At 44.3% G+C, this 15,170-nt stretch overlaps 1 protein-coding gene across 3 annotated transcripts in view; it reads left to right on the top strand.

Annotated features, from left to right (window-relative positions):
• The first annotated feature begins 346 nt into the window (after positions 1-346).
• The window catches only part of AGBL1 (AGBL carboxypeptidase 1), a 698,527-nt gene continuing 683,703 nt past the window's right edge, over positions 347-15,170 (top strand). For all 3 annotated transcript variants that reach the window (XM_053581727.1, XM_053581726.1, XM_053581728.1), the window contains exon 1: positions 347-559. In XM_053581727.1, coding sequence (XP_053437702.1) covers positions 509-559 — 51 coding nt within the window. In that variant the 5' untranslated portion in view covers positions 347-508. The remainder of the gene's footprint in view (positions 560-15,170) is intronic.

The raw sequence follows: 15,170 nt of genomic DNA, 5'->3' as shown, positions 1-15,170 counted from the left end.
ACCTCAGGGGGCCCCGGGTTTCTGTGCCCTGAACTGCCACAGTTGTGCAAGCACTCTTGGGTCTCCTGTTACCCAGGAGGCAGCAACAGACCAAAATAAAGGGGTGGGGGGGCAGCGGGGAGCTGAGCGAGCCTCTGGAGGGAGTCTGACCAGGTCAGCTGGGAATGCCTGTCAGTCGTCCAGGGTGGCTTCTCCTTTGCCGGCTCCTGCAGGGGCCTGGAGGTGGGTGAGTGACTCACGCCAGTGCCCTCCCCCACCCTGCACCCAAATGTTCAGCCCTCCTCACAGCCGGGGCTCCACCTAATCCCCTCCGTGGGAGTCGGGGGGTATCCGCGCCTGTGCCGAGGTCTAGGGTTGCACCACAGTGACTTCACACTCAGCAGCATGTGCAGCTGAGGCCTCTGTGCAGCCGTCTCCCACAAGGCGGGCAGTGAGGTCAGCTTGGCAGCCGCTGCCTCTCTAACCCACTGCTGGCGCAGGCAGAGGTTCCCTGGGACCCCAGGAGGAGATGGCTGAGCAAGAAGCCAGTGGGCTGCAGCTCCTGCTGCACACACTCCAGGTAGGAAAGAGTGGGGTGGTGCGGAGGATTGCAGGCTGGGTCTCTGCCCGGTGGCCAGCCTTGGAACCGTGTGCACCAGTCACCTCTGGCAGCCAGCGGCTGGGTTTGCTAACCGGTAGTGGAGAAGGAGTCAGTTCTCACCCTGGAGCTGACCTAAAGTGATGCTGTGGCGTTTAAATATTAAACATGAGGATGTTGATGATTATTCTGCTTAAATAAGTGAACCTGATGGGAGTTGAAGCCCTGGCTAAGAGATCCAGGTTTCCAAGAGATGGGAAAGAAGGAGAAAAACACCCATGTGGCACATGAAGGAGACCTGTTAAAGCTGGCCCTGCGCATGGCTGGGGACCTGCTGAGAGCTTGCAGAGCTGTCTGGGAGGACAGGGTAGCTGGGCAGAGGATTCCTCTGGGTTCCTCCTGCTAAATGTCAGTATTATAAGGTGCCCAAGTTGTGTTCTATGCCAGAATGGCCTGAGATGCCGGCTATCAAGGCCTGAAAATATTGCCAAGGAGGGGAGAAAGATTCCCAGGCAGGGTCTGGCCAGGAGGCATATGATTTACTAGGATCAGGATCTGGGAATCTACTGTCCCCTGGGTGATTTAAGAATCCTTGTTCTGGAGCAGTGATTTGAGAACTTATCTGCACAATTGGAATCACCTGGAGAACATTAAAAATACTGATACCTGGGACCCACCTCCAGCGATTCAGATTTAAATGGCCCGGGGAGAAAGCTGGGCAATGGAGTTTGAAAATTCACTGGGGGTGTCCCCATGGTTCAGGAACCACTGCTCTCTACTCAAGAAGATGTATGTGTGGCTGGAATTCAGAGAGGTCTTCTACCCCAGGATCTTAAACCTGAAGCTCACGGATGGGCTCACACAAACCTTGTCCTCCCATTTAGAAAGTGAATATTTTCTACTTAGGTTCCTTCTCCCCTGCTGTGTAAAATTTTCTTATTTTTTTCCTCTTGTTCTTGAGGAAGTCCATATCCCTAAAAGGTATAAAAGCAGCTAAATCCAACCTTGAGGTGTGCAGCTAGGGAAACTGAGTCTCAGACGTGAAATAGGTTCCTGGATGTAGTATGAGCACTCTTGAGGGGAGCTGACGCCAGCCCTAGAGAACCTCACTGTCCAGTTGGTTTAGTGCTATCGACACAGCAAGAATGCACGTGGTCAGGGGCTTGGTGATGGCAGTGGGACTCAACAAATTTGCAAGATAAATTTAACAATTTTTATCTGGCTAGATTTGACTTAAGAAGCAGGTGTCCCAAGTTGACATTCTAATTTCTGAGCAGGTAGATGGAAATCTTGATTAACTGAAATTCAAACAACTGAAAACCTGTCATACACAGGACTTTCCTCGCACAAGCTGTGTAAGAAAAGGGGGGAAATAATCTGCTGGTATTAGGGGTTCAGTAAATATGAATGTCCTGTAGTTGGCCCGCAAGACCCTACAGGTTGGACCTCATCTTCTTTATTCCCACCGGTAAGGAGTTATAAGTGATATTTAGAGTGATCGCTACAGGGCAATATAAGATTCTCAATTATTAAAGAAAGATTTAATTATGCTCACCAGACCCTACTTAGTTCACATTAACCAGAACTTGAAATAATAAGAACATGCTTGCTGTGAACATTTGGTTGATCAGAATTTGCTTGTAGAATTGACATAGGTTCCTGGCTTGACCCCCAACAAATTACCTCCCTGAACCCTGTTCTCGTCTTCAATAGTAGAAATTAGAACTCTGAAATACTTAACAAAAAAAGAGAGAGATAGACCATAGAACATGTATTCCACAGAATAATCTTTCATGATAGATTTGATGCCCCGTCCCCCACCCCATGGACTTAAGCCAGCTAAACCCACATTGTTTCTGAGAAGGGGTTGGCTGAAATGCTGCCCATTGAGGACACCGAAGTTCTTCTCAATTCAAACCAGTCCTTCTCTCCTTGTGCACAAAAGTGACAGACAGAAGGCTTTGTATCGCTTCCCAAAGCTTTGGGACAGTGTGTAGGTTTGAACCGAACGTGAGCTTAGGTCTCAGTTCCCATGTCTTTTGGGAGTGCCCCAAAACATTGTCAATGGAGGGGAGAAAGACAGCAGAGGACCACCAGAAAGAGCAGGCTCAGACATAATAAAATATCCCAGGACATGAGCGCAGAAGTCCCCTACTTAAGAACATCAGCATTTCTGCCTCTTTGGAACACAACATAAACCAAGTCACCAAGAAATACCAGTTTCCTGCCTGTTGCCGTTTCTGGTCCAAAGCGGGAAGGGGTAAGTAGTTTTCCTATTTTAATGTAAACACATCTTGATCTCCATCCTAAAGTATGAGAATCAGATTTATACCCATTTTCCACAGTCCTGGTCTTTAGAGCTTGGATTTGAGGCAGAAAATCAGACTGACTGATAAGTGCCTGGGTGAAAGGGGAGCCAGCCCCCAGCACAGGTGCAAGAGACAGAAAGGACTGGCTCCAGCCCCATTTCTGTTACTAACCACTGTTTATCTTTAGGCAAGTCTCCCAACCTCTCTGAGCTTCCATTTATATACCTGTAAAAGGAGGGCCATAAATACGTTCCTCAGCACTTTGTGTGCAGATTAAGAGAATACATTGGAAAAGCATCTGTAAAGTATAAACGCTGTCCAAATGACTGTGGTTTTATGATTTCTCTAGCCGAGCACACAGTGGAACGCTTGCCTACACTTTTCATCAACCCGCCCTGCTCTTTTCCTGGGTGGACTCCAACATACGTGGAAAAAAAGAAAGGTGTCTCATTTGTCCTGCTCTCCGCTCTCCACGTGGGAGCTAATGGGGAAGATGGGGGCCTGCCAGGGTCGCAGGGTGTGGGCTTGTTGCCAGCTCTGTCGCCGTGAGCCCTTACCCAGGGGTGTCCCACAAAATGCCAGTTAAGTGCCTTATTGAAATATGAAAAATGTGTAATTTTTCGGTCAGCTTTGGCACAGTCTGAGCTGTGATATGGGTATATTTTTGCTGTGTGCTCTCATACTTTTTCATTTTATGTTATAGCTGCTCAGACTGAATCCCAAAGTCATCATCTTTGCCAAAATGTGTGTAGCTAATTCCTTTTCTCAGCCTGGGCCCAGGAGCATCATCTATTACCCATTTGTGAATGAGCCCACAGGATGTGGAGCTTCCTGTCTCGGGTTAGCATGGAGCTTAGGCAACCTGGACTGGAGTGGCCAGACCACTTTTCCTCTTAGACTTGATCCTCCAAGGATTATTTCCAAGACAACAGGTGATTTCAGCCCCTGGGGTGCAAAGAGAGGAAGAGCAGAAAAATGATGACTGATGTTTCATTCATAGCACTTGGGACTTATACTTCCAAAACATGTATTTGAAAATTTCCCTCCACAGAAGATGTAGAAATATCTGTCTATTGTATCCGTAGGGCCAGGTGGAATGGATGTTGAGCTTTCCCCTTGGACTAAAACAAGGGTTTGGACAAATCAAGGGAGGAATTTTCCTTTTTTTTTTTATTTTTATTTTTTTGTAGAGACAGAGTCTCACTGTACCACCCTCGGGTAGAGTGCCGTGGCGTCACACGGCTCACAGCAACCTCTAACTCTTGGGCTTACGCGATTCTCTTGCCTCAGCCTCCCGAGCAGCTGGGACTACAGGCGCCCGCCACAATGCCCGGCTATTTTTTTGTTGCAGTTTGGCCAGGGCTGGGTTTGAACCCGCTACCCTCAGCATATGGGGCCGGCGCCCTACTCACTGAGCCACAGGCGCCGCCCGGAATTTTCCTTTTAGATAACAAACACTGCCTGGAATCTCCAAAGCTCCCTAGGATTTCTCTCTTTGGTGAAGTTTGAGGCTTTTTGAGTTTGTTGGAGATTCCTACTTCGACCACAACACAAACATGGAAGCAAACTGAAATGTGACTTCTTTTAAAACATTAGCAGAAGCAAAAGGAAAAAAAAGGAAACTCATAGGATAAGGAACAAAACTGGTGAAAGTGTCAAGAAACAGCATCTGTCAGTGCCTAGGGAATGACTTTGTGAAGGGGTGAAGGTGGTGCGTAGGTTAATGCTGAGCTGAAAAGTTGGTGTTTCATTTTTCAAGACCTTGTTGCTTTCCAAATTCCTTAGTTTCCTTAGAGTTAGGGACTGGAGAAAATGAACAATTATTAAGAGTCCACCTTGTGCCAACTTTTCACTTTCATTATCCAACTTCCCCCTCTCTGTCACCTGCAAGGGAGCTGAGGCTGCGCCCCGACTTTAGAGATGAAGAAGTGAAGGGTAAAGAGAAGAAGGTTTAGATGCTTAAGGTTCAAGGACAGGGTTTGCAAATCCCTGGAGAGGGATATAAATCAGGTCCTGTTACTCTAAAGTCTTTCCACTGGTCTGCATTGCTTAACTGACCCAGGGAATGCCCAGTTATTGTTTTGAGGGCATTACCTTAGTCTGACTGAGTCTGAAGGTTGGGGGAATACGAATTCCTCTACAGTAGAGGAAAGCTTATTTAGAGCTCAAATCATATCCTGCTTCCTAACTCAGTGTAGGGGATAAGATCTCCTAATAAAGGAAAGTAGCACTTTGGATTTGGGTAGATTGGTTGTTTTCTCCATCCATCCATCCATCCATCCATCCATCCATCCATCCATCCATCCATCCATCCATTCTTCCAACACTTTCTATGCTAACAGAGACTCAGAGAAGACTCCTGAGTAGAATGACTTGCTGAGAACACCAATGTCTTTGGATCTTGGCTGAGCCATTCAAAATTTGGGTGACTCAGGACAAATTATTTGAATCTCTTTGCTGAAATTTCTTCATCTATAAAATTAGAATTTTAATACCTACCCATAGGCTTATTATAAATTTAGAGAAAATCCATAGTGAGGGGTAAGCATGGTGGTATATATATGCACAATAAATAGGAGCCCTTGTTGTAATTAAACATGGTTCCTGTCCTCATGAAAAAGCAATGTTAAAGAGAAAAGAAAAGAAGAGTAAAATATTTGTAAAGCGAGTTTTCATGTGATGAATTCTGTGGTCATGGTAAACATCAAAAGAAAGTTCTATTTTAAAGTTGGCAGCAGAACCCCTTTTGGCTAGAGATTCAGGGAAGGCCTTGGAAATGGGTCAGACTTTAGCACAGGGAGGTGCGGTTGCCAGGGCGAGGAGGGTGCCCAGTGGTTGACCCTGTCAGGCAAGTGGGAGAGTATTCAGGACTGACCAGGGCATTGATTTTGTTTGGAATAGGAAGTTCATGGAGGGGGAGAAAGGAAATGGAGATGGAATTTCCCCCAAATGCCCAAGGGTCTTGAATGTTAAACTTCAGGTCCAGCTCTGTCCTTGGGAGCAGGTGCCTAGCCCTGCATATGGGTGCTGTGGCCCACGACAAGCAGCCACGGTGCCATTCATACAGCTATGACATAACTCTAGCCTGTTTTTTCTGATCAAGTAATGTGATATGTCTTCACCCGCCATTCCTGACCCAGCATTTGGACCTCTATCTATGCCTGTCCCTGACTCTCAGGCTGACCTTCAGCCCAGGTCATTTACTTCTGGATCTTACCCCACGCTGGACCTTTCCCCAACCTTGACCCACCCAAGGGGGGAGGGCTGGGGTGAGTTGAAGCTCAGAAATTGAAGGAGGAGAATTTCTCTAAACCACTTGATTCTTTTTGTTATTTTTTATGGTTTTTAATTTGGAAGAGGTACAAGTTATTTTAGGGGCAGCATTCAAATGTCCTCACATCAAAGCAGCTCTGACAGCATGGCTGAATTAAAACAAACCTAATTGAGTCAAAAAGTCCCATCCCCACTGTGGGAATTGAGAGCAGTTGGTATTTCCACCTCCTGCATCCCGATTTTGGATCTGTCTCTGTGAACACCCACCTCCACAGTGCAGGGCATGAGGGATGGGGGCCCCCACTGCCTTGAGGTGCAGTTGGAAATGTGGCGATGCTGGCGATATGCTGAGGCAAATGGCCAACAGAGAGGCCCACACCCTCTGCAGAAATCTGTAACCTGGCAACGTTTACTCCACAATTTACTCCATTTCTAAAACTGGAACTGCTCTTAGGAGAGCCAAATAGTCTCAGTTCAAGCCCTGGGCCTTGGAAAAGTACGCTGACAAAGAAGAGAACTTGGTCTGGGACACCCAGGGCACTCTCGGTGACCGTGAGACAGGCAGCTATGAATCAGACAAGCACCTCTTCAGGTTTCAGACATGGATGCATGGAAATGCACCTTCTTGGGTGCGACCTCTGTGTTTTTTTGCCAGACTTGAAATGCAGAAAGTGGAGGGTTTGCAGGATCTGTGTGCTTTCAGTGAGCACACGCGGCAGCCTGGGGTCTTTAGGAAAGGGTGGTGCAGGACGAGGACGCGGTGGAGAGCAGAGATGCTAGCAACACGAGAATGAATATAAAAGAGGGTGCGGTGGAAAGCACAGTGGCTCAGAGTGTGCGCTCTGTATGCCACCTTCTCTCCCTCCTTCCATTCTTTCTTCTCCCCCTTTTCTTTTCTTTTCTTTTTTTTTGTTTTTTGTAGAGACAGAGTCTCACTTTATGGCCCTTGGTAGAGTGCCATGGCATCACACAGCTCACAGCAACCTCCAACTCCTGGACTTAAAGCAATTCTCCTGCCTCAGCCTCCCGAGTAGCTGGGACTACAGGCGCCCGCCACAACGCCCGGCTATTTTTTGGTTGCAGTTCAGCCGGGGCTGGGTTTGAACCCGCCACCCTCGGTATATGGGGCCGGCATCTTACCGACTGAGCCACAGGTGCCGCCCTCTCCCCCTTTTCTTTTGGATAACTTTCCACTAGCTGAAGGCGTCTGTATAAGCAGCCCTTAGATGAAGTAACAGTAAACTCTCGGCATCTCAGAAGGACCCTCCCTCCCACCAGTGGTCCCTGCTCCCCGGACGACCCCCTCCCCTGGTTCCTACCACCACAGGTTGCTTCTGCCTGTTTTCCTGTTTCATATCATCAGGGCATTACAGTTAGTCCTGTGTGTCGGGCTTCTCCATTGAACAGTGTAAGGTTCCTCCAGTATTGCTGTGGGAGGTGGTTCCTTCTCACTGCTGAACAGTACACTGTTGTGAGACCAGTTCTTTAACCATCCTGGAGATGGTGATATTTGGGGTAGTTTCCAGTTTGGGGCTATAACAAAGCAGAGCTGTTATGAACACTCCAGTACAGCGCTGTGTGAACCTATGTGTGGATGTTGGTTGAATATATATCTAAGGGTAGAGTTGCAGGGTCACAGGTACATAACATCAGCTTCAGTAGATAATAACGAGTGGTTTTGAGAAATGGTTGCTCCAAAAGAAACACCGGTTAGCTGTGTAGAGACTGTTATCTTGTGCAAGTGCTGGATGCCCCACTTTCTTGCCCACACTTGTTTAACATGTATTTGTTAGTTGAAAGTGGATTGAGATGCTTTGTATCAAGGGACTTTGTAGCATTTATTTTTCATGTGTCCGGTTCCCCCTGCTTGGTCCCTTTCATATTAATAATAATAGTTAAAATAATAACTTTTATTATGCATTTTCTGCCAGTCGGGAGCTGTGCCAGATCCTTCATATACATCATCTCAGATAATCTGTGCGTCAATCCTACCAGGCAGGTAATACGGATGTCATCGTTCCCATTTTCACTCTCTAAAATGGAAGATTGAAGAGGTTCATGGATTTCCCAGGAACGCAAAGCAAGCCAGAGGCACAAGTGGAATTTGCATGGAAGTTGAATCCCCTGCCGACAGAAGTGCCCTCACCAAGTGGATTAATTCTCCAGTCTAGGAAGAAGGACGGCTATTGAGAAGATTCTGAATAGATTTTCCTAGTTGTAGGTGTCTGGGAAGAAAGAGACTCCCACCTGGAACATCCTGGAGGATGGCAGCTGTCCCCATAGCTGGGAGGATTGACCAAGAGGGCACTGGCCAGGTGCCTGGAACAGGGATCAGCAGACTCTTGGCGTAAAGGGCAAGGATTTTTAGGTTTTGCAGGCCATAGGATCCCTGTTGTGACTGATCAATCCAGCCGGGGCTTCAGCTGTGGCTGAAGATGGTGCTATGCAATGATAGGCATGGCTGTGTTCCAGGGAAACTTTATTTATGGAAACAGGCAGTGGGCTAGATTTGGCCCGTAGGTCATAGTTTGCTGACCCCTGTTTTGGAGGCCTTTGGTCGCAAGCTTGCTGTAAGGTTGGGGACAGGGTGGAAAGATAATGATGGAGTGGCAGGGGGCCAACTGCTGCCACAAACTGCCAAGTGAACACTTACCTCTCTGCTGTGGACGTCCTCGCCTCCTAAACTGCCCTTCTGGCAAAAGCAGCAGATCAAATCATGGTTTGGGTGCAGGTCTGGCGGAATCTGAAATGCACAGTTCAGGATGTCGTCTCCAGAGTCTCCTGCTGTCGCCACTGCTTCTCTGGGTATCAGCGAGACAGCGCTTCCATCCATCATCCCGCCGGGGTGGGATTCCAGGCCATGTCAGCACCGTGCGTTAGTGTGGTGAGTGACTGTGCTGCAGATATTGTCTGTGCTCAACAGCACTAGCAGCAACAGACAGATGTTCAAACCCATCAGCTACCCAGTCACTGCACGCCCTATCCTCTCCTTTAACTCCCTCGGCATTTCCTAGTATTTCTTTTTGTGCTCTTTCCCTTTTCCCATCAGGGTCAGAATCTTGTCTGTCATGTTCACACTTTCTCCCTACTTACTAAAGCACTGTCTGGGGCATAGCAGGTGTTTCATAAGTGTCTGTTGATTGACTAAAAAAATGAGTGTGCATGATATATTAATAAGTTGGGGATATAATATGTAGCATTTCGAACTTATCTTGGAAATGAGATTTTTTTTTTGGCAAAACCTGTTAGCATCTCATAGGAATGTTAGGAATTCATGGAGCACATTTGGTTTTAGATGCCATGTTATGGCGTGGTTAACTTCCTCTTGGTCTGGAAACTGGTCTCAGCACGTTGGAGCTGTTCTGATGTGACTAGATCTCAACTGAGTGCCACTGGAAGTCTGGGGTCATTCTTCTGCCTGGTTAATGCCATCAGCTGGTGATTCCATGAATTCTGTTCTTGACTTGATTGGGAGGAAAAATATAAGCAATAGATGTGGGGGTTTAGAAAAAGGTCCTGCTTAGGGGCCCAGGAAAGCTGTTCTGATTCTAATCCGAGGCCAGATGGTGATAAGGATGGCATTAGCTTCAGGTTTCAGATTCAATGCAGGATCAGATATCACAGTCAGGGTATCTGATCAAATATTTCCTAGGGGACTTGGAGGAAAGTAGCTTACCCAATCAACAGCCAGTAATTCATTCTCTGCTCACTCCTCGCCCCACCTTCCCTCTAACACAATGTGAATTATCATCTCTACTCTCCAGATCCCACCAATCAGTGGGAGTTCGATGCCCTACATTTCTGACCTCAGAGCATCCTTCTCCCAGCCCTCCAAAGGCAGAATTAAGCCAGGCAGCCCTGAGGACAAGGCAGATATCTCCTACTTTCTGCAATACTTAGAATGAAAACAGGCTTTATGCAAATCTCACTTTCTTCTTGACTTTCATTATTCAATTATATATTATATGTTCTGAAGGAAAAAAAAATGTACCAAATGATGGCTACAATTTTGGAGTGAGAAAAGACTAAGATGATAATAATATCTGCAGGAAAATAGGTATTAGAATTTGAGGAATATTTTTGCTATGAGCACCTCATGTTTGTAGAGCACTTATTACATGCCAGGAAGTATCCTAAGCATTTTCCATGTCTTCTCTCATGTAATCCTTGCAACAATCCCGTGAGGTCGTTATGACCATTATTCCCATTTTACAGATATGTAACACAGGGCTCAGCTTAATGTCTTGCAGCCTCAGGATTTGAGGGCTCAGCTCAATGTCTTGCAGAGTCAGGATTTGAACCCTGGCACAGTCTGACTCCAGATTCTATTACATTCTTCTCACCAGGCTACTGCTACCCTTTTCCTTTTACCTTTCCTTTATTCACTAAAGATATTTTCCTGATAAAAGTAACACAAGAATGGATTGATGCATGTATACCATGGAATACTATTCAACCACACACTATACTATCCAACCATACTAGGATGTATATATGTAGGCCATGGAATACTATTCAATTACTATACAAGAAATGATGGAGACTTCACATCCTTTGTGTTTACCTGGGTGGAGACGAGACACATTCTTGTCAGTAAAGTATCTTAAGAATGGAAAAATAAATATCTAATGTACTCAATATTTATAGGAAACTAATACATAAATAATTCTATGCTCATGTGAACAATAAAACACAAAAATGGTTTTTCAAGAGGGAGCGATGAGGAGGGAAGGGGAGGGGTGACTGAGAGGAGGAGGGAGGGCAACTGGCACCATCTCACCTCATGGGCACGATGAGAAGGTGTTCAGCACACTTTTTGGGCAAAGGGCTCTTCTACAACCTGAATTTTACTTTGTAAGTGAGAACATTATAACCTAAAAATTTGTGCCCTCACATTAATTTGAAATAAAAAAAATAAAAAACACCTCAGATGGTTTTAATGCAAAAACGTAACACAAACGCAAAATTTACAAAAAATTAAAAATTTTGATGTAAAATTCACTCCCATCAAGTCCTACTCCCTAAGACAATTTCAGAAGAATTTGCTACATATTCTTTTAGATGTTTATGTAGCGATAAGTGTGTTTTTATAATTCTATATCTTTGCAATTTTAACAGACTTATTCAATTTTCTCTTACTATGCATCAAGGTAGATAGTACTGGAATATTTTTCATGCTAGCTCATATAGACCCAGCTCACTCTCTTGTGATATTTATGTAGTGGTTTATATGTGGATGGACCAAAATTTGAATTCATAGAAGTATTTCTTTCTTCTAGAGTTTCACTTGAGTGTGACTTTGTTTATGCTCTTTATTTTTATTTTTTGATGCTACCTATGTTGCATTTGAATAGTCTACTTTGTCAAATTTCTCTCTCATGGATTAGTTTTGTTTGCAAGAGTTCACCCTCACCCCTCCTCATTTAACTCTTTTTTTTTTTTTTTGCAGTTTTTGGCCAGGGCTGGGCCTGAACCCACCACCTCTGGTATATGGGCCCGGCGCCCCACTCCTTTGAGCCACAGATGCCGCCCAAACTCTTATACTTAATAATGTTTAAATATCACTCCATGCCATCCTCTCTTTCATAGAGCTTCTCTGCCATGCTACACTTCCCTAGCTTGTGCCAACAGTTAACAAATTTATAGCCTTAAAATTCCCTTTCCTGAGAGGGACTTTATCCAACAAATGCAATCAGTGTAACCTGCCTTATTGTACCCTCAATGAATCCCCAACAATAAAAAAAAAAAAATTCCCTTTACCGGAAGGTCTTATTTATGTACCACCCCATAGAGCTCTGCATGATAACATTTGGGAGTTTTAAATTTGATGTGAGTATTTATTTAAAATGAATATATATAAGTTTCTTGCCTGGGCTTCAAGAAGCCAAGGTTGATTTTGGGCACTGCCGTCAACTTTCTATTGGACTTAATTCCCCTGGGAATTCTCCAGTCTCTAACTCTGCCTTGATGGTTTTCAGTCTTCAGAGCTAGGAGATTTGCCCAACAGCATCATCTGTTTCCTTGGTAGGTTGCAACCAAGAATTTCATCAGGGAACACTTTCCTATTGAAATTCTTCTTCTTCCAAATGCTAATGTCAAGAAGAAAGAGATCAGAATGCCGTGGTCAAAGAAATAAAAGCCAAGTCCGAAAAATTTGGCAGTGAGTTGTAAACTATAAAAGATGACATGGTAGATCTCAAAAGGAACCAAGGAGAAGTTCTTGAACTAAAACATGAAAGAACCCAAACTCAGCTGAATGGATAGATAGGCTTAACTGCAGATTTGATTTGACTAAAGAAACAATTGAAAAGCAGATCATAGGAAACTGTTCAGAGTGAAATACAGAAAGTCAAAACAAGTTGAGGTGCTGAAGGCCATTGAAGAGACATACAGGATACAACGAAAAAGGTCTAGCATACCTTTCCCTGGCGTTCTGGAAGGAGAGGAGGGAATGAGGCAGCAACAATATTTAAAGGATGATGACAGAATCTCAAGGCTTCCGTGTACTGTCCATTCCCTGATAATTGCAACAGTATCTCATTCAAGTCTATATTCTGTGAAATATTTAGCAGGACTTTATTAAGTGTTTGGTGAATTTGTTAGGTGAGGAACTTCCTTATTATGTTCTATTCCAATTTTATCTTTGGAATTATGCCTGGAGTTCTTTTAAAATGATACACTCTTTAAAATAATATTAGAAGATAAGAACGGCTGTCTGATACAGACATGCATTCACATATCTCTATATTTGCAGTTGTCACTTCAAACACTAGAGCTAAATCTTCAACTGACACTATAGTTGAAGTTTAAGCTCTCCTTTAATAACCTGATGATTCATTTTGGACCAAAAAATGCCCTTAAACTCATATCCTATCCATTTGGTTTCTTATAAAAGCCTTTGGCAATGAGTTATAAAATTCTAATCTGGTAATGGGTAATTAAAAGATCAATATTTACTTGCATTTGCCTTGTTCTCTTTAATGATATGGTATTCTGATAAGTAATTCATATTTTTCTTTAAAATAGAAATGTTTTAAAGGTTCTCTGGGAGATAGATTCTGAGACAAAAATTTGCATGCAGGAAGCTTGTTGGAGAGTGCCTGGATCATACATGGGGTGAGGGAGGCAGTAGGACTGAACAGAGGGGGGACTGGATGACAAAGCAGTCACAGCAAAGGCTCCATCTGATCCCACAGGGAGCTCGGCACTTGTCTCATCCTGCAGCCAGGGGGTCAAGGCTATACACCTTCTCGTTTACATCATTTACCCGTCATTGGATGAGAGCTGCTTCCAGATATGGGGCAGGACCACTATGGTCTGTTTTTAATCCATGTAACATTTTTGACACCAAAGATGTGAGGTTTTTCCTCATACCATAAACCAATTCTCCAATTTTCTGGATACCAGCTGAATGTCCTTCAGTTTGATTCAATTCTATTCTAACACCTGGAGTTAGCATTAGACACCACAAATTAAGGACAAAATCCCCTAAGACTGCCAATCACAAGTTCCAGACCACTGGGATCAACTGATATAAATTTGGGTTTCCCACATCTTCTTTTTCAGGTTTAATAATTTGCTAGAGCATTTCACAGAACTTAACATTTAGCAGTTTATTATATGGATATAAATGGACAGCCAGATGGAGAGGTACATAGGGTGAGGGCTGGAAGGAACAGCCCTCCTATGTCCCTTGGCACAGAAAGATCTGCTCTAGGAAGTTAGGCTTCCCAGCATGTGGGTGTGTTCAACAACTTGGAAGCTCTCTGAACCTCATCATCTAGGGTTTCCATGCAGGCTCCACTATGTAAGCATGATTGATTAAATCGCTGGCCATGGGTGATTGACTTCAGCTTCAGACCCCTTTCCTCTACTTGGAGGCTGGGAAGTGGGGCTGAAAGTTCCAATTCCTGCTTCATGCCTCATCTTTCTGGCAATAAGCCCCCATCCTGAAGCTACTTAGAGGACCCCAGGCACCAACTACCTCATTAGGATACAAAAAGATGCTCTCAGAGCTCTGGAGATTCCAAGGGTGTTGGAAACTCTTGTGTTGGGAACCAGGGACTAAGACCAAACATTTCAACAAAATTTTCCTATCACTTAGGAAATCATAAGGGTTTTAGGATTTCTGTGCAAGGAACTGGGGATGAAGACCAAATATGTATTTCTTATTATATCACAATACCACATGAGACCATGGAGACAGCAATTCCCAGAAAAGGGCGCTGCTGGGAGCAGGCAGTCACTCATGTCCCATCTGACTGGAGGAAGATTACTGCAGACCTGAAGGGGAGATGTTGGAGGAAGACTCGAGTGCCCACTACACAAGACTGCTGATGAGACTGAGCGTAATGAGAACTACACACCCTGGCTTTCCTGCCACTTCGACTATTTAACCTTGGGCAAGCCACATAACCCTTGGGGTCACAATTTCCTCATCTGTGAAGTAAATGGTAGGGATGAGATCACCTTTTCTCAACCTTGAACGATTTGCATGCCACTTGCATGCTTTTTTTTTTTTTCATATTCTTGAATCAACTATACTATCTTTCCTTAGAATTATTTTTTCAGCGTATTTATTCATTTTAACCACACTTTATTTGAGGCAAGACTTCATGTTATATATAGCTACATGGAGCAGTGGCACTTAGCACACAGAGGAAGCAGCCCCCCAAATAAATGTAATATAAACAACATAATGTTATTAAACTTCGGCCAAATACTGTAGCCTATGGAATCTCTAAGCCTCAGGTCTGCCTTATGTTTTCTGAAAAGATTAGTAAATATTGGAGAGGTATTGAAAATAGACTAATAACTGAGACTCGAACAGACATTTCCCAAAAGAAGAATAAACACTTTACTGAGAATAAACACTTTTTCTCTGTCTAATTCACCAATATTTAATGCTATGTCTCCTGTGCGTATCTAAATCCAGGTGGTATGTATGTCAGTAGGTTTCTGACCTTTCCAGAAAATACTGGATTAGATAGTCTTTAGGCTAAAATTACATT

Source organism: Nycticebus coucang, chromosome 2 (assembly GCF_027406575.1).
Source record: "Nycticebus coucang isolate mNycCou1 chromosome 2, mNycCou1.pri, whole genome shotgun sequence".
Taxonomy (NCBI): Eukaryota; Metazoa; Chordata; class Mammalia; order Primates; family Lorisidae; genus Nycticebus; species Nycticebus coucang.
This window is presented reverse-complemented; position numbering and strand designations above follow the sequence as displayed.